Genomic DNA, 20,520 nt, shown 5'->3' on the forward strand with positions numbered 1-20,520 from the left:
GACTTCCCAACCAGCAAAGAGTCCGAACCACCTCCTGTACTAGTGTTGTGCTCTTTATGCCTCCCTTATAACAAACGTATACAATGGCCAAGGGCTTTGTCTAACTGCCCTCGGACTGGGTGACCATTGAGGAGATCACTCCATCGCAGAAGGGATAGCCAAATCGCTTGTAGCGCCAAAACACTGATGGGCAGGCTGGATTCCCCCTTCGCCAACAGGCTCCGAGCTGATAAATGGCAAAATATTACCCCCCCTCTCCCCCCCTGCCAGACAGGCAGGCATTACTCAAGATGATCTCCCAACACAGAGACAGGAAGAACTTCCCAAACAGTAACATTAGGGAATGACGTCACAAAGCCAGGGATGGCTGGCATCAACAGGACTGACAAATCATCTTGTCCAACAACCTGAGAAGCTTGTTTTATTTGGAAATAACCGCCTTTTGCAGGATAATGGTATGCTGATAAGCATAGGACACCATCTCCATAAAAACCAGTAATTACACGGATGTATGAATGGAAAACGTTCAGTAAAAACACAGAATTTGCACATGAGACTGGGGTTTCTGACATTTATCTGGGGGGGAGAAAGACCCTAGTCACAGTGTCTAAATCAGCTCAGGGTACTCCAAACGAGCAGTTGACACTACGGACCATGGAATTTTCAAGATCCACCCAAACTCTTCCAGAGTCTAAACTGTGACTGACCGATTGAGTTCAAGGTCAAATTTAGAATATGCACAAACAAGAAATCATCCAGATACTTCTTGCAGTCTTAATAAGGACACTACTAATGGCGGAACCTTGGTGTTTGTGTAACCAGGGAAGAGGCCAGCACAAGTAATGCTTTCGGCTTGCCTAATCAATTGGTCTATGAAAGAAGAGGATTCCACAACAGAATGATAATGGCATTATCAAACCTGGAATTCTGAGAATTTACAACTGGCGGAGAGGACCGTTGTTTAATACGGTGTGCCACCCAAAAGGCGAGGTTCCGTTTTAAGGACACATCCCCTGCTCCTCTTGAACAAATTGCACTTTTGAGGAGTGGGGGAGCAGGTACCCAATTTTGAAAGGTATCGGCTTTCCACTTCCGTTCTTAGGGCCACAGCACTCGGAAATGGGAGTTCTCCTCCAACCCACCCCCCCTGCAGTCTTCTGTCTTCCAAGAAGACTGCATCCACCACTCACAAAGCGCACAGTGGGCACCCTGCTGTGAATTCACAAGCTGTCACAGCCGGGTGCCCATAGTGAAGATGCCGGCATGGGAGACCAAAGACAGCAGGTGAGATCAACTGGGGTGAGTGATCTTTGCACATAGTCAAAGAAATAATTGTTAGGAAAGGCCTTAGTGAACTGTTTGCAACTGCAGTGCCAATCAGCACTGCAGAGCCCTTAAAAGAGGCCTTGGTCTAATTTGAAGTGTTTCTGTCACTTCTTTGATAAAGCTGAAATAAGCTCCTTTTCTTGTGCTTACTTGAGCGACGGCACATCATTCTTGCTACCAGAAGGGTGCAGTACCATATCTGCCATTACTGAATGGTGAAGATCAGGCTTAGCAGCCTCATCAGAAACCTCAGGTGGGGATGGAAAAAAGGAGGACATTTCTTGGAGGAGTTCTGCAATAAAGCTCTCTCGCTACTTAAAACAAAGCTGTCCATGGTGGTTTTAAAGTAGTCAAGGGCTAATACAGATCCTGGAGGTCCTGAAGCTTCATGCAAAGAGCCTAAATATGCAGTAGGGCCCTCTATCCATTAGAGCTGCACGATTCTGGCTAAAATGAGAATCGCTATTTTTTTTACTTAGAAGATAGATCGCAATTCTCTCACGATTCTCACAGCGTAACATCTTTCACATTAAACAAAATAATTGGGCTAACTTTACTGTTTCGTTTTTTCTTTATTCATTGAAGTGTATTTTTCACAAAAAATTGTGTTTGAAAAGACCACTGTGCAAATACAGTGTGACATAAAATATTGCAACAATCGCCATTTTATTCCCTAGGGCCCCTGCTAAAATATATTATATTGTTTGAGGGTTCCAAGTGATTTTCTAGCAAAAAAAAAAAAAATCAGATTATAGCCTCCCTAGCGGTAATCCCGAGTCTGGCTCGGGTTAGGAATTTACTAGCAGGAACGGTAACCCCGAGCCAGACCCGGGATCGCATCGCTGGATGCAGGGAGGACACAGGGAGAGTTACTTACCTTGTCCCCTGGATCCAGCGATGTCCCCCGCGCTGTGTGATCGAGCTGTCCTCCGCTCGATTCACAGTGCCAAATGCCGCCGAGCTCCGTTCCCTGCGACGTTACGGCGCACGGGAGCGGAGAACGGCGGCAAATTCAAAAAAAAGTTAAAACACACACAGCACTGTAGTCTTACAGATTACAGTACTGTATTAAAAAATACACCCCCCCTTTGTCCCTAGTGGTCTGTGCAATGCCCTGCATGCACTTTTATATTATAAATACTGTTTTTCTGCCTGGAATTTGGAGATTGTCCATAGCAACAAAAAAGTGTCCCTTTTTCAGTGTTTTAGGATTTGATTACATTATTGAATAATTTTTATTATTCTTTATTATATTATAAACTTTATCATACTCGGGATGTCTACTAGACTCTGGTTTGAAGAGATTTAAGAGCGTTATTCCTAAGAATTACAGGACTACAAAATAAAACGCCAGATTTCCATGCAAAATAATTGTACCGCTTTCATCACCTAATTCCAGACTGAATCATACCGCCAGGGAGGTTAACTGTAATGCCCCATACACACGATCTGATTATCGGGCGAATTATCGTTTTTTCTTTTTTTGCATGCTAATCTTACATCAAATCTGATGAGTTTACTAAAGTCGAAAATTCTCCTACAACAGAATAAAAATGTGAAAGTTATGTCATGTGTTGGTAATGCATTTGTATTGCATTTTTGAATGACAACTGTACTGCTTAAACGAAAGTCGTACGATCTAGCATCATAGGTAAAAAATGGATGTGCATGTCCGATAGAATAATAATTAGAGGTCGACCGATATATCGGCCGATATTTGCCGTTTTTTAAATAATCGGCATCGGCCGATTGTGTTGATAAAAAGCCGATTCTACAGCAGGACTTTGAAATGACTTCTGTAAGAAGTCAGTGTGAGTTGCCTGAGTCGTCATAGCAACACTTTCCTCCTCTCTGGGCAGGCTGCCAAGAAAAGAACAGAAAGATACAATGTTTACACTTCTGAATGAATGAAGTCATCTCAGTGTAGAAGTTCTCAGTTTAACCATTTAAAGACTAAATCTTTTCTGACACTTGTTGCTTACAAGTAAAAATCCTGTATTTTCTGCCAGAAAATCACTTAGACCCCCCAAAAATTATATATATTTTTTTAGCAGAGATCCTAGGGAATAAAATAGCGGTTGTTGCAATATTTTATGTCACACGGCATTTGCACAGAGGTCTTTCAAATGCACTTTTTTGGGAAAAAAATACACTATTTAAAAATAAAATAAAAACAGTAAAGTTATCCCATTTTTTTTTATTTTTTTTTTTGTCCAAAAGTTTTGACTACCTGTTTTTATTTAATATATAGGTTTTTTTTTTTTTTTATCTAGATCATACATACAAGTAAACTGATTGGAGGTTTGTTTTGTTTAATAAATGTTTAAAGCGGGAGTCCGCCGGGACTCCGCGTTTTTTTTTTTTTGTTTTTTTTTTTTTAAAGTCAGCAGCTACAAAAATACTGCAGCTGCTGACTTTTAAAATAGTGACACTTACCTGTCCAGCGCGCCCGCGATGTCGGCACCCGAAGCCGATCTCTAGATCGACACTCGAGTGCTGCCGCCGCCGCCATCTTGGGTATGGGAATCAGGAAATGGAGCCTTTCGGCTTAATTTCCCGGTTCCCTACTGCGCATGCGCGAGCCGCGCTGCGCAATGAGGACGGTCCCCGCTGCCTCTGGGATCTGTGTGTTTCCCAGCAGGCAGCAGGGCACTTGCGGAAGGGGGCGGGCACTTGCGGAAAGGGGCGTAATGTACGCCCCTTTCCGCAGAGAGCTAGCCCGGAAGTGGGTGCAGTTACCTGGATTATCCAGGTAACTGCACCCCCCTCCCCCCTCCCCCCTGAAAGGTGCCAATTGTGGCGCCGGAGGGGGGGAGGAATCCGATGAGCGGAAGGTCCATTTTAGGTTGGACCTCCGCTTTAAGTGTAAGAAATTTTCTGTATCACTTATGAAGACTGCTTTCACACTGGAGCGGGCAGGCGTTGATGGTAAAACGCAAGTTTTAGCGGCTCTTTACCATCATTTTAGCGGTGCTATTTGGCTGCTAGTGGGGCACATATAACCCAGCTAGCGGCCAAGGAAGAGGTTAAATGCGCACGTGAAGCACCGCTGCCAAATCGCATTGCATGCGCTTCGGCAGTGGTGCCCATTCATATCAATGGGCAGGAGTGGTGGAGGAGCAGTATACACCACTCCAAACGTGCTGCTTGCAGGACTTTTTTTTTAAGATCCTGCCAGCGCATCGCCTCAGTGTGAAAGCACTCTGTCTTTCACACAGACTGCAGGGGAGCCATTTTGCAGGCACTTTACAGGCGCTATTTTTAGCCCAAAAGCGCCTTAAAAAACGCCCCAGTGGGAAAGGTGTGTTAGATCAAGGGGGATTAAAAATAAATAAATAAAATAAAATCGGCCTAACATCGGCCCAAAAAAATCGGCATCATATATCGGCTATCGGCCGCCATGATTTCTAAATATCGGCATCGGCCAGAGAAAAACCCATATCGGTCGACCTCTAATAATAATCAGATAAAACTGTCTTAAAAAGCTCTGTACCAACGATTCGATTACCGTACGATCGATTCAAATGCGGCATTGTTCGTACGATTTTCGGATCATGTGTACGGGGCTTAAGAAACAATTATCAGAAAACGGTTTAGACTAAGTGGTTAAACTTCCTGCATATTCACACAGAAGTTTCATCCCTTTGATCTAAGCCAAAGAGTTACAATGTTGTTAAACACTTGGCAGACTGCCCGGTTTTGCAGTGAGCAGAGAACTCTCTATACTTGTTACATGAAAGAATCGGGAAACACTGCAATATAGATCGTCAGGGGGGTGAATCGAGATTGCAATCTTTTAACAATTAATTGTGCGGCTCTACTATCCAAAGGATGATTTCCTGGTAGGGCAGAGAGATTCACTAGTGCAGACATCAAATATAGCCCACAACTCTCACAGGGAATGAGGGAAACCCTGTCCACAAAGCACTTAGTCATCCGGCAACCGGCCTGCCTAGCGTCCAGCATAGTTCCCATGCAATCAATGCCCAAGTAGGTCATCACAGTGAGAGAGTCTGGTCTCAGTTGTGAAAAAGACTGCATGCACCAACATATTCCAGGCAAAAACAACTTGTGTGGCTTGAGAGATCCAAAGCTGCTAGCTGAAGATGCTGCTGTCACACTCCAAGCTTAAAAAGGACCACCTCACTTGCCAGCTTCCAGGCTTTCACGTGACAGTAGGCAGGAAAAAATTATTGAAAATTCCAGGAACCCAAAGCAAACATGGCAGCCACTGCACACATGAGCTGCAGCTGTTATCACAAGTAGGGCTGGGAAAGACAAAACTTGTCAACATGTGGAGGGAGGCAGTGCAGATGATCTGGCGGGGCAAAGAATCTCCTGGGGTAGCCAATGCGCTCCAACCTGCCGAGGGGCCTTCACAGTCGGAAGCATACTGAGACATGTAGTCCCATAAAGTAAACTCTAAGCATGTAGCATCTTCACATCTTCCCATACAGAGGGGGAAAACGACCAAGGAAACCCCTCAGGGGAAAGGCAGATCGCCTCCGACCGTGGTTGGAGGGCTGCAGTCCCAGATGTAAAACAGTGACTTATCAGAAACAGTCAGATCAATCATATGCACAACAAAAAGGGTCAATACCCTTGCGGGCCTCCCTGCAGATGCACAACTGTTGCAGAGGACACCAATGGAAATGGGGGACAACCAAGATTTATATGTCCAGTCTGTCACACAGCAACTTGCATGTAGAACAAAAAAATCCAGCTAAAGGGGGGAAAAAAAAGGAACTATCGAGCAGTAGAAAATAAAGGTCCCATGTGATAGGTATAAGGCTGGGTTCACACTGCAGCGATGCGGGAACGCTGCGGGTTCCCACATTGCATGCCTCCTGGCGGCAGTTCACACTGCCCTATGCGAACTGCTGGGAGTGTCAGTGAAACGTTAATGACACCCCCAGATCAGTTTGCATATCGCAGTGCGATCTGCAAACTCGGACAGGAATCGGATCGCATGGTGTGAATACCCATGCGATCCAATTCTGCTGCGGACCAAAAAAAGGGTCCTGTGTGAGTTTGGGCCGGATGCAATGCGAATTCAGCCATACTATCTGCATGGCTGCACTCGCATCGCACAGAGATCGGATGTGATTTGCACTGCAGTGCGGTGCGAATCACATCCGATCTCATCACCGCAGCAGTGTGAACCCAGCCTAAAACTGAGTTGGTTGTTGCAGCAGCAAATGACTGATTTTTTATTTTTATTTTTTTAACCTGATGCCCTACTCATGCAGGTGTTAATAGAACAGTAAAGATCAATCTGTGTCTTATAAAGAACATAAGAGAAACACAATTTACATGCATAGAAGAAATGCCATGAAAAACAGACATAGCACAATTTAAGCTGGGCAGAACCCTAGGACCATATGGAACAAGTATGCGTATTTTATGCTGATGACAACTTCCCCCCAACTTGGCAGCAATTTTATCTGTTACTCACTGCTGGATGCTGCTGATCTTTCCTCTTTAGAGTCTTCAAGTGATGACATTTTATTTACGAAGGAGAAACACATATTAATACTATCTTCATCTTCTATTACAAATTCATCATCGCCCCTGGGGGAAAAAAAACAAACAAACATAGTTTAGCTCTTGTCAGCATTCAATAACATTTCAGTATTTCTTGCAAGTTAGTATCAGAGCAAATGATATCTGAACAAAAGGTTGAAAATATAGATACTGCCCTTGTATTATTTTAAAGCATGCCACAGAATGTTAAAGATAACATTTAATCTGTTTATATGTTGTCTTCCCATTTCATCATTACCCCCTGAGAGGGAAACGCAAATGACTGACTTTCAGCTATTTCTAATCCACACTGTCAAAAATATAAACAAATAAGTGCACTAATAATTTACAGTAAACGTGATGCAAATGTAAGCACCTCAGACAGGCACAATAAAAAAAAAAACATGCACAAGCAAAGGTTACGTCCAGGAAAAATACGTCAATATGATCAATAAAGAGCAACAGACCAAAGAAATAATAGAAGTAAAATTAAAGCTTGGTTTTTGCCTCCTTCCCAAGCTCCAAGACAAAAAAAGCTGATCAAAAAAGCATCCTATCACTTTAAAAGGACAGAACGGGATTTACAAACAGCTTTGTAAAATTCCAGAAGTTATCAAAAGCCTATATATGAATCTCCTAATGCCTACGAACAGAAAATTGGATGAAAAATACTGCTTTTGTGCGATAGCACAGCTTTTGAAAACCGATCACGACAGTGGGAAATAAATTACCTGAAGGGACAAAACACAAAAGTTTTTATTGTAGGATATTCATTTAATCAGAACAGTATTCGTAAAAAATAAATAAAACGGAAAAGACCATGCATGCTCGGAAACTACAGAATACATTACAATACATGATATTACATCACTTTCGAAGTTGTATTCTGTCTTACGAGAATTTTCGTAACCTCTTCATTTTTGAAAAAAAAAACAGAATCATTCCTCGGATATTGTCATTGCATGTAGAGGCTTAAAGAGGAAGTAAACCCCGATGGGTTTACTTCCTCTTTGATTCCCTGCAAACGTAAAGCATAATGGACTACTATGCATCGCATAGTAGTCCATTATGTGTCACTTACCTGACACAGGAGCCAGCGAACTCACCTCTGTCCCCTTGTGTACGAAGCCTCCATCTTCTTGGTGGGTCTTGCTGCTCCGGCGTGGTCATTCTACGGAGCTGCGATGACGGCACTCCCACGCATGCGCACGGGAGCCGCCACTCAGGGCACCTCAGTGCGCCTGCGCGCCGCTGTCTATGGCGCATGCGCTGTAGACAGCGGTGCCTGTCTTTTGGCAAATATCTCCTAAACCGTGTAGGTTTAGGAGATATTTCTTGGACCTACAGGTAAGCCGTAATCTAGGCTTACCTGTAGGTCAAAGTGGTTTGTAAGGGTTTACAACCACTTTAAGGATGTGACAGGTTTACTTTAGCTTTGGCAGTATACAAGTTTGCCTCACTACTCCTTTTGAAAGCAGAAGCTGTAGGGAGAATAGGTTGCTTAAGTGAATAGCATTACTTGATATTATGGTCGGATATTATGCATGATGGCGCAGCCTGTCACACCTAATCCTTCAACACCATACTTATTAAAACTCCCACAGTAATTCATCATCTGTTATTTCAGAAAATTACATTTACTAGTAAATAAGAATATTCAAATGAACTGACAAGACAATACATACACTTTGGCCACATATAGTGCAGATCTTGGATCAGACTTGTTGCCAGCATAACTCACAGATTCATGCATCTGCATTGTTTGAACATCTTCTGCTGGACCTCTTTCATATCTGCTGGCAAAGACACTTGCAAAGCTCTCTTTGTCTTTAACTACAGCATCACTGAAACACAACCTGTATTTAAATAAAGACATTTTTCATGCAAATGTTTTAGATATATTTTCAACACTATACATATATTTTCAACACCATTACATAAAGATATACTCACAATTCCACAGCTCCTAGTGAGCTGAAAACACATACCATCGTCATATAAATGAAGTCTAGAAGCAATATACTCAGAGCCATCTTTAACCACTTCCCGACCAGCGCACGACGATGTACGTCGACAGAACGGCACGGGCAGGCATATTGGCGTACAGGTACGTCCAATATTCAATGCCGCCCTGCGCTGGTCGGGACCCCCGCGAGTCCGGTCGCGGGCCCCGCGGACTTGATCGCCGCGGGCATCCCCGCGATCGTCTCACGGAGCGGCCGAATGGAGGAAATGCTGTGTAAACATTTCTCCATTCTGCCTAGCAACTAGTGACGCTGATCTCTGCTCCATGTGATTGGAGCAGAGATCAGTGTTCACTAAATGAAAGCCCAACCCCCCCACAGTTAGTAACACACCCCTAGGAACACTTAACCCCTACACTGCCACCCACTGGTTAACCCTTTCACTGCCAGTGTCATTTACACAGGAATCACTGCATTTATATAGCAGTGATTACTGAATAAATAACAATGGTCCCAAAAATGTGTCAAAAATGTCCGATGGGTCCCCCACAATGTCGCAGTCACAATAAAAATCGCTGATCGCCGCTATTACTAGTAAAAAAAAAAAAAAACAATTATTAATAAAAATGCTATAAAACTATCCCTATTTTGTAAACGCTATAACTTTTGTGCAAACCAATCAATAATCGCTTATTGCGATTTTTTTTTAATCAAAAATATGTAGAAGAATACGTATCGGCCTAAACTGAGGGAAAAAAGTTTTTTTTATATATTTTTGGGGGATATTTATTATAACAAAAAGTAAAAAATAATGCGTTTTTTTCAAAATTGTCGCTCTATTTTTGTTTATAGCGCAAAAAATAAAAACCGCAGGGGTGATCAAATACCACCAAAAGAAAGCTCTATTTGTGGGAAAAAAAGGACGTCAATTTTGTTTGGGAGCCACGTCGCATGACCGCGCAATTGTCAGTTAAAGCGACGCAGTGCCGAATCACAAAAAGTGGTCTGGTCTTTGACCAGCAAAATGGTCCGGTCTGCAAGTGGTTAACATAGGGCAAATGGGACATCTGCCCAGGGCCCATTCATTGTTGTAGGGCCCCAATCCCTTATATTTCAAGGGAATGTTTTCTCCTTTCTATCCATCTCTGCATGGGTTAATTATGGGGGTTGAATGGGGGTCTTAGTTATTTGGGTAGTATGGGGGAGGGAGTCCTGTGTAATGATGGGGGGGGGGGGTAAAATAGCATGAGGAGGCACCAAAACCAGATTTGCCCAGGGTCCAATTAATATTAAAGATGGCCCTGAATATAATCATACCAAAATTCCCACTTCAGTGATCAATATAAAGCCCAAAAAAAAAAAACCTTCCTCAATGGATTATCCATAAATGTAGCATAAACAGATAAATGGGGGTTTAATTTCACTATGAGGATATCCCTGTCATGGAAACACACTGACCATTGGAGACTCAAGGATACCAAGAGCCAGCAAGTGAAATCTGCTGCTGGAGTGAACATAAGGCTAAAATATCAGCTCTCAGCAATTTGACACTAAGCAGTCTTTCTACCTAAAATGGTCACATAGGACATTCCATTAGAACCATTATAATCTTTCCTCAAGTGAACAAAAATAAATTGTGACCTAACTAAATTCCTTATCTTGGGCTATAGCACAGGACATGTGTTCATAGTCCATGCGTTATATGCAGGCTACCTTCAAGTGACACCGACAAAAACTTGGTAGGGTTGTCCCTAGAGTGCACTCATAACCCAGTCCACTACAGGAGACTCCAATTTTTTAGCCAGCAAATAAAGTGGTCAAAAAGGACAGAGGGGCTTGTTTCCTGTATTCTGCTCCAAAATAAGGAATTGACAAGTTAAAATAGGACTATCTCCAAGCAATAAACTGAGGAGTGGGTAACACAGCAAAGAGAACTGCCAAGAGACCCACACAATACAAGGGTTTAAAAAAAAAAAAAAAAAACAACAACAACTCATGACAGCATGAAGCCCCTTGTGGCCAAAGCTTGCATCGGCTGAGGCCTGAGCATCAAACTGATAGAACGATGATGACTACAGTTGGCGGCCTTGCAAAGCTGAGATACAGATGCTAAAAAGCCCAAAGAGACACCAACAGACCTGGTGGAATGAGCACTGACAGGGAAGGGAGAAAAAAACACCATGCCGTGGCAGTTTTTGTCCAGCTAGACAAAAGCACTGGACAACCCTGGAATTGGATTTGCCTCCTTTACCTAGTGAAGATGTTAGCTTAAAGAGGTCTGAAGTGAAACTGGGCAAAGGGAGCTGCCTCAAAGGGTAGCTTTAAACCCAAAACTCTCATGCAGAAGTAAAATGAGAGGTGCGATTTGGATCTGCATGGGACCTTAGGGAAGCAACTTTTTCCTGAAAAAATAAACTTCTGACTTGTACGGTGTCCAAGATTAGTCCCTAGTAAACCAGATGGTGTGAGGGAGACTCACACAACAGACAAGACGGACTTTGGAAAGTTAATTATCAAGCTGAAAGGAATAATCATTTGCCGAACATTGGCAAAGTTGTGGCTCAGAAGTCCTTCAGCAGCACATTGTCCAGGTACCCGTGATATAAATGCCCTGGGTCTGTAGAAGAGGCAGGGCAAGCACTCTTGACAATACTTAGGGTGCAGAGAAGAGCATAAATAGTAGTACTACAAATTAAAAGTGTTGCTGTCACACAGCAAAACGGTAATACCTTAAAAGCATTCTTCTTCAGCAGTGGACTTCAAACAGTGGCCCTTATGCCACCTGCTAAAACCCGTGATGGGGCACTGTTTATCATCACTGACATCACAACATTTTCTAGCTACAGGCTGGCCTCACCAAAAGCTGAAGAACAGTAAACTGGCCCATTATTTAAAAAGTTGAGACCTTTGTGCAAGATGGTTATTAAAGTGGTTGTAAACCCTTCCATATACACAGTGAAATGACTAGCCCCCGGTGATATGCAGAAAATAAATAAATCCTCCTACATAAGTTGCACCTGTTTATCTGTGGTCTTGTCTTCTCTACAATGGAAGATCTAATTTGTACCTCGCTGAAATAAAAAAGACTGGACCCAGAGGTCTGGGATGGTTCAGATGCATACTGGAACAAATATCAAGCAGATGTTCCCCACTCCAATAAGTTGGGGCATACCTGCATTGTGAAGAGGTTTTCTGAGCTTTCAATGAAAGCGAGTGTTAAAGCCTTGGTTTTGAGGTTGATGTCTGGGAGAATGGACAGAGCCCTTATGCTGAGTAGACCGTACAAGTAGGGAGAGTCAGGTTTCTTTTTGTGGGGTAAGAAACATGGATGTCACCCTTGGGACTTTAAATGAGGGGTGCACACAATTGGCCAATAAAATTGACAAATGTAAATACAGTAAAGTATTTATTACAGAAATAGTCACATAAAGTAACATACAAAAGGCAGTGGAGTGGGGGTATATCTGGCGGGTATTGAAGGAATTTGGCTTTGGCCATCATTTCATTAGGTGGATGAAAATGATATACAATGGACAGTGAGGAGTCTGAGTCAGCGAGGTATAGTAACGCATCATCGGCATAGAGGCTGATCTTCTCTATAACATGTCCCACCTTCAGTCCCCTAATCTCTGGGTCTGCTCTAACAGCTACTGCTAAAGGCTCTGCCGCTAGGGCGTATAAAAGCGGGGATAGCGGGCAGCCCTGCCTCGTGCCTCTATCCAGGCTAAAGATCGAAGACGGCCAACCATTTGCCACCACTCTAGCCCTCGGAGCATGATAAAGGAGCTGTACCCATTTAAGAAAATTTGGACCGAACCCGTAACACTGTAGACACTTCCACAAATAGGGCCATTCTACGGAATCAAATGCTTTCGCTGTGTCAAGAGACACAACTACTCGCGTACCCACTTCTTCATGTACCGCCTGTAGATTAATAAAGAGCCTGCTAAAATTAAAGGACGTGTTGCGTCCCGGCATAAAGCCCGCTTGGTCAGGGTGTATAAGTGAAAATATAACCCGATTAAGGCGCAGGGCGAGGACTTTTGCCAATATCTTAATGTCTACTTGTAGCAACGATATCGGACGATAAGATTCCGGGAGTAGTGGATCCTTTCCCGGTTTGGGTATCAGTACTATAGTGGCTTCTCTCATAGATGCAGGTAACTCAGAAGTTTGGGCGTAAAATTCTATTGGCAAACAGTCCGAGCCCGGAGCCTTGGAGCGTGCAAAGGCCGCAATGGCCGTTGTAATTTCATCCACCGTCAGCGGTGCCTCTAAAATAGAGGCTTGTTCCGCTGTAACAGAGTGCCACCCAGGCCATGCAAGGAGATTACTACGGGGGATCTAACCTTCCCACGGGACAGGTACGATAGTAGTTTGCCTGCCTTCTCCCCATGTTCAAAAAACGATTGCCGAAGAATTTTTTTTTTCTGTTTAGCCTTTTCGTATTGTATGGTTTCTTCACTCTAGTTTGAAGCCTAAGATGTGCTGCATTAGCGGGCGAAGGATCCTGCATAAGATTGTGCTCTGCCTCAGTTACCCTCCCCACTTCCACCTCCAAGCTTTCTATAGCCCTGTCCTTAATCTTGTTTATACGGGAGATTAGGGTAGCACGTGCGTGGAGCTTGAAGGCCACCCAGACAGCTGAGGGATTAGTTGAGTGATCGTTATCAGCAAAAAATGCATCCCACTCCAACCCAATCTCATCGTCTTCAGGCAAGAGAGTGAGCCAGAAGGGATTCAAGCACCACGCCCGCAGAGGTCTACGCTGTGGTACACAGAGTGATCTGATAGGGACTGTGGTCCGATAAAGTTCGAGGGCCAAAGGATACATCAAGTAGTCTCGGGGTAAGAATCTGGGAGACAAAAATATAATCTATCCTGGACAGAGTATCATGAGAGGAGGAGAAACATGAGAAGGCACGAGCTGAAGGGAACTTGTGCCACCACGTGTCCACCAGCCGGAAGGAAGTCATTAATTTAGATAATGTACTACCTCCAGACGGAGTAGGCCTAACATGGGAGGAATGCAATCTATCCAGGGAACTATTCATAGTAGCATTAAAGTCCCTCAACCACACAGCTGGTGTTGTGGCATATCTTGACATAAAGGAGAAACCCGCTGAGAGAATTGAGGTGCAGAATGGAGGAGGCACATAACAGGCTAGCACAAGCATGGGCTCACCATAAAACTTTGCATGTAGAAAGACGTAGCGACCAAGTGGGTCAGTCTCAATTTCCCCCAGTTCAAAAGGAACCGTTTTGGCTATCAACACCTACACTCCCCTTGAGTGTAAGTGTAGGTTGAATGATATCCCCAACCCACCCACGGGCGTCGTAGCACCATCTGAAGCCTCCCCTCCACGTGGGTTTCGACCAGTACTACCACGTCCACTCTGCACCTTTTAAGAACTGTGAAGGCTGCCGCGCGTTTAATGTTATCGCGCAACCCCCTCACGTTCCATGTTAGAAACTTCAATGACGCCATACCCTATACCAAACACATAGCAAAAAACAGGTCATCAGATAATAACTTTGAGTAACCCGCATCAGGAAGGACCCCAGTGCTACAAGCCCAATGCACCCACATTAGTGTTACCATTACTCTCGGGGTCACCCAGCTGGGTGTACCATACCATTGAAAATAATACCCAGTCTGTGCCTCTTGTATCATACATATCAGTTTAACCGTCTGAATCCTTAGTATAACTACCCCCACCCCCCTCCCTGCATCCTCCCAAACTGATGCAGGCATCAACCCCAAACCAAACAAATACAACCGACCCCAGGTCCAATAAAAAAACAAAGTTCTGAAACGGAGTGTAGTGGCAGAACCCATGCAGTCCCAAACGGGTTTCTTGCAGTACAATAAGGAATATTAGTAAAGCATTTTATAAGGAGAGGAGAGAGATGGGACTGAGTGAAGCACACAGCAGTAAATGGATTGGTCAAGTGACTAAGAAAATTAAATTTATTTATATTTCACAAATCATACATTGTTTGCAAGTATTTTGGGCAACAGGCCTCTTAAAAATACTTGGGGCAACATGCCTCGTACAGTATAAATCACAATTCAATAAATAAACATGTATTGAGTAGTTTTGAGACCTTAGCTAGTAAATAAATTAACCAAAAATTCAGATTATATAAAAACTTGATATTCCATGATTGCAATAAAAAGAAGGTAATAATTCAAGGCTCTACGCATTTCACGGCACTATAGCCGCTCATCAGGAGCAGGGACCATGGAATAGATCTAAAAAAGAAAAATAGCAAAAAATAATAAAAGGGAGAAATAAAAAAAATAAAAAAAATAAAAAAGCTAAAAATGGGTGTTGGTCCATGTGGGAAAAAAAAAAAAAAAAAAAAAAAAAAAAAAAAACTGTGCATCCAACTTACATTTGCATCCGCACACCATCTGGGTGGCATCAAGGATCGCCAAAAAAAGACCGCAATGTGAAGCCCCCAGGTAGCACAGTAGCCTGCATGGATGGTCGCAACCGCCAAGAACACCTCCAGAGTCGGTGAGTGCAATGGGTGTGATGTAAATTTAATGATTGAAAGAAACCCCAAAGGGGACCTAAGTGAAATAAAATATAAAAATATGAATTGTAAACAAGTTTTTTTTTCTTTTTTAGATCTATTCCATGGTCCCTGCTCCTGATGAGCGGCTATAGTGCCGTGAAACGCGTAGAGTCTTGAATTATTACCTTGTTTTTATTGCAATCATGGAATATCAAGTTTTTATATAATCTGAATTTTTGGTTAATTTATTTACTAGCTAAGGTCTCAAAACTACTCAATACATGTTTATTTATTTTTGGAATTGTGATTTATACTGTACGAGGCATGTTGCCCCAAGTATTTTTTAGAGGCCTGTTGCCCAAAATACTTGCAAACAATGTATGATTTGTGAAATATAAATAAATTTAATTTTCTTAGTCACTTGACCAATCCATTTACTGCTGTGTGCTTCACTCAAAGTCCCATCTCTCTCCTCTCTTTATAAACTACTGACAGGGATGGAGGCTGGCGTCCCTTTGATGCTGGCCTCGTTTAAAGTCCCAAAATGCACTTTTTCTATATTGATATTAGTAAAGCATTGTTGTTTTGGATCATAGGGTTCCAACAGAACGGATGATGTAAGAGAAGGAGAATTCCGCCACATCCACTAACAATAAAAAGCAGGATCCAGGTTGTAAGCGGGGGTAAATTGCTCTGCGTAACACACAAGTCAGTTAGGACGTTCACATTCTCACGGCTCCCGTCACAGATATGAGAAGGTAGAGCATCCGGACCCCAAGAGGACTACAATGAGTGTAGTAACATTCACAGGAAACCGTATTGCACCTATAAGGATGTTGCAGTAAAATCACCATATAATAAGGCGTGAGCAGGGGAAGTTGTGCACGTGCAAAAAAGACAGCAAACAACATCAGTATGTAATGCCAGTCCTTACCATCTCCCCTCCCCCACGCATCCAAAAACTCCAAAGGGGGAAAAGTTCAGTGGCCATCAGGCTGGGCACAGAGTTCCAATATACAGCAAGTCACACAGCCCAACTGTAAAAAAATGGGGGAGAACCACATACTCACTTCGGCTTCAGTCTCTCCTCGCCACCGCTGTGCGATGTTCCAGCCAAGTAAGCACTTCCTCTGCTGCATCAAAAAAGGACACTTTCCAATCATGTTTCACACGCAGCCTAGCTGGAAAGATCATGGCATATTTGTAGTTATGAATCCTCAATCTACGCTTAGCCTCCAGGAATGTGTGGCGGTGGCGCTGGACCTCTGAGGAGAAGTCAGGGAAAAGTGCAAGTTTGGCGTTGCCAAATTCTATATTACCCTTCAATCTGGTTAGCCTCAGTGCTGTATCTCTGTCCTTAAAATTAAGCATCTTAGCTATAAACGTGCGTGGTGGGGCCCCCCGGGGTGGCGGCCTAGCCGGCATGAGGTGGGCTCTCTCAACCGCCAACATGGGGGAGAATGACTCTCTGCCATAAGTATCAATAAGTAATTGCTCTAAGAACCCAGCCGGGTCCTTCCCTTCAGCACCCTCAGGCAAGCCAATGAGTCTCAAATTGCATCTCCTGAGCCTGTTCTCCATTTCATCATGTTTGGAGAACAGTTGCTGTATCTGCTGTTGCATGCCTTCAATCTGGGTGTGCAGCGGCTGTAACGCATCTTCCACGGCGCTCAGGCGATTCTCAGCGGCTTTCACCCGGTCACAGAGCTTGTGGAAGTCCTGGCGGAGGTGAGATATATCCACCTTAACCACCTCAATCTGCGAGGTGAGCGAAGTGCGGCATAAGGTGATGGCCTCCAGGAGTAGAGCAGTATCTCCAGCAGGCTGCGCCTCCTCCTCCTGCTCCCCGTCGCCATCTTCCCCAGGCCCAGCCGATTCTCTATGGCGGTACTGTGCCAATTTCACCGCTGCGGCTTTCTGAGATTTTGACGGCGACATAGAGCTTAGCTTACCGGGAAGGCAGTCAGGTAAGTAGCGCGAGTATTTACCGGCTATAGAGTGCAGGATGTTGCGGATAGCAGGATAACCGAGCGGAGCTCTGTGAGATGCGTCCTACTCCATGCGCTCGCAGGCCACGTCCAAGAAAAAAGGTATTTATATCGGAAATATACCCATATATATGTAGTGGAAGTATTGAAGGACAAGAACTCAAGAGTAAGGGAAAATGGGAAGAAGATCTAGGGGAAATTACAGAAGAGCAATGAAGGATGGTATAGATGGTAGAGAGGGGGCACTTGGTATCGGCATCTCATGCACATAAAATCTCAGGTCTGATGCTAATACACAGGGAGCATATTACACCCCTAAGAGACTATTCCAGTTTGGGTGGAGAATTGATGCCAACTGCCCAAAGATGTCAGGATACAGGGAACCTGCTACATGTGGATTGGAGATGTCCGAAATGATTCCAATATTGGACCGGAGTTCTTGATACCTTAAATATAATATCAAGTTAGAAATGGACCCAAGGCTGTGTATTCTGGGGCTGGGGAGGAAATATGTGGTACAACAAATGTAACCAAAGTAGTGATAAGATGCCTCTTCGAGGCCAGGAAAATAATAGCCCAGAGGTGGCAAACAGAGAACCCCCCCCCCCCCCCCCCCTCAGTAAAAGAATGGATCAATACAATAACAAAAACGGTATGGAGGGAAAAAGGTAGCATACACAAAAAGAGGGAACTACAAGGAATTCGTAAGAATGTGGAGAGGCTGGGTTATCCCATATAAAGGTATAGAGCAGGAGGAAGGTAGGAAGCCCCCTGAAATAAAGAGTCTAATAAAATACATAATAGGACAGTAAATGGAGGGTGGGGAGGGGGAGGGAGAAGGGAAAGGAAGGGGATGGAGTAATTAACCAGTTGCCGACCGCCGCACGCTGATGTACAGGTACGCCCATGCCTTCCCGCGGGTGGGGGGCCTGATCGGTTCATGCACTTCAGCGACAATGAACTCTGTCGTCCTCGTGGAGACCCTGCATAAGATCTTAAAAAGCCTGAAGGCAGTGCTTGGCTTTTTGGGCCCCGTACACAGCTAGGCTCCCAAAAAATCCCACACATGTGGTATCCCCGTACTCAGGAGAAGCAGCAGAATTTATTTTGGGGTATCATTTCACATATGCCCATGGCATGTGTGAGCAATATATCATTTAGTGACAACTTTGTGAAAAAAAATAAGTTTGTAATTTTCCAGCAACTTGTGGCAAAATATAAAATATTCCATGGACTCCACATGCCTCTCAGCAAATAGCTTGGGGTGTCTACTTTCTAAAATGGGGTCATTTGTGGGGGTTTTGTGCCATCTTGGCATTTTATGGCCTTCAAAACTGTAATAGGTGGTGAGGAGTGAAATCAGAAATGTATGCCCTTAGAAAGCCTGAAGGCGGTGCTTGGTTTTCGGGGCCCCGTACGCAGCTAGGCTCCCAAAAAGTCCCACACATGTGGTATCCCCGTACTCAGGAGAAGCAGCAGAATTTATTTTGGGGTGTAATTTCACATATGCCCAAAGCATGTGTGAGCAATATATCATTTAGTGACAACTTTGTGTAAAAACAATTTTTTTTTTATTTTTTTGTCATTATTCACTCGCTTGAGGCAAAAAAATTAAATATTCAATGGGCTCAACATGCCTCTTATCAATTTCCTTAGGGTGTCTACTTTTCAAAATGGGGTCATTTGCCCTGCCATTTTAGCACCTCAAGAAATGAGATAGGCAGTCAAACTAAAAGCTGCGTAAATTCCAGAAAATGTACCTTAGTTTGTAGACATGACAACTTTTGCGCAAACCAATAAATATACACTCATTGACTTTTTTTTTTTACCAAAGACATGTGGCTGAATACATTTTGCCCTAAATGTATGACTAAAATTGAGTTTATTGGATTTTTCTAACAAAAAAAAGTAGAAAATATCATTTTTTTTCAAAATTTACGTTTATATCGCAAAAAATTAAAATCGCAGAGTCAGTCAAATACCTTTAAAAGAAAGCTCTATTTGGGGGAAAAAAAGGGCGCAAATTTTGTTTGGGTACAATATTGCATGACCGCGCAATTACCAGTTAAAGCAGCGCAGTGCCAAATTGTAAAAAGACCTCTGGTCATTGACCAGCAAAATGGTCCGGTCTGAAAGTGGTTAAAGAACTAATAGAAAAGTTATAAGAAAATGTTGATGGCCTGAATGTGGCTATATATCCGATTGTATACATTTTTGTAAAGCACGTAAAAATAAAATAAAATTTTTTTTAAATTTAAAAAAAAAAAAAAACAAACATACAAAAAGGCAAAGCCAATACAATATTCCACATAGTTAAATATTGCATTGCATTTAAAGTACATGAGTAAACATGACATTTATAACACCCAACGCGTTATGCGAGATGTGGCTCGCTCTTCAGGGGTGGATGCATGTGGGATATATCTGGAAATGATCAAAAAGTAATGTAACACGAGTGAATGATGTATAAATGGTAAGAGGGGCCTCACAGAAAAAAAAAAAAAAAGAAAGACCCCATACTCACCAATCAGCAAGGCCTAGGTTTAACAAGGATAGCAGCAATATATGCTTGGGAAGGGAGCCGACGAAGCTTAAATACATTGCAATCTTTAACTATGTGCAATATTGTATTGGCTTTGCCTTTTGTATGCTACTTTATGTGTGACTATTTCTGTAATAAATACTTTACTGTATTTAAATTTTTCAATTTTATCGGCCAAATGTGCACACCTCAAAGTCCCAAGGGCGACATCCATGTTTCTATTGTATTATTAAAGATGGAGGTGTGTTACTGGTGACACCAGACCTTTCTTTCATTTTTTTGTGGGGTAAGAGCACATTTTCTCCAGTTAGAAAGAGCCACTAGGAAAACATGTGGACTACACTGCTCTCGCCCACAGGAGGAGTGTTGGTAAATAGTCAGCCATGTGCCACGCAGGGAAGCCAATTGGCTTGGAAATATACCATAAACAGACTATCATGCATAAAAACAATAATGTCACACTGAAAAAACTAAAGAGTAAGAGTAAAACATTTAACTGCAGGTAGTTGAAAAAATGAAAAAAACAAAAACAAAAAAAAAAGGGTAAGGCAAAAAAAATCAGTCCTCTGGATGCTGAGCAATGAGAGTGCTGCTGCGTGAGCAATTCAGCTTCTTTGTCAACCTCAGCTGAATTGCTTTGAAACACTTTCCT

The 20,520-nt window shown here is 43.1% G+C and overlaps 1 protein-coding gene across 4 annotated transcripts in view; it reads right to left on the reverse strand.

Annotated features, from left to right (window-relative positions):
• CENPC (centromere protein C) overlaps positions 1-20,520 on the reverse strand; it is a 522,895-nt gene that overhangs the window by 439,499 nt on the left and 62,876 nt on the right. For 3 of the 4 annotated variants that reach the window (XM_077476132.1, XM_077476131.1, XM_077476130.1), the window contains exons 7-8: positions 8,535-8,705; positions 6,782-6,897 (exon numbers count right to left, since the gene is read on the reverse strand). In XM_077476132.1, coding sequence (XP_077332258.1) covers positions 6,782-6,897; positions 8,535-8,705 — 287 coding nt within the window. The remainder of the gene's footprint in view (positions 1-6,781; positions 6,898-8,534; positions 8,706-20,520) is intronic. The other variant, XM_077476133.1, reaches the window with a different exon arrangement.

Source organism: Lithobates pipiens, unplaced genomic scaffold, assembly GCF_037356315.1.
Source record: "Lithobates pipiens isolate NorthernLeopardFrog02 unplaced genomic scaffold, aLitPip1_a1.2 Scaffold_13, whole genome shotgun sequence".
NCBI classification, from domain to species: domain Eukaryota; kingdom Metazoa; phylum Chordata; class Amphibia; order Anura; family Ranidae; genus Lithobates; species Lithobates pipiens.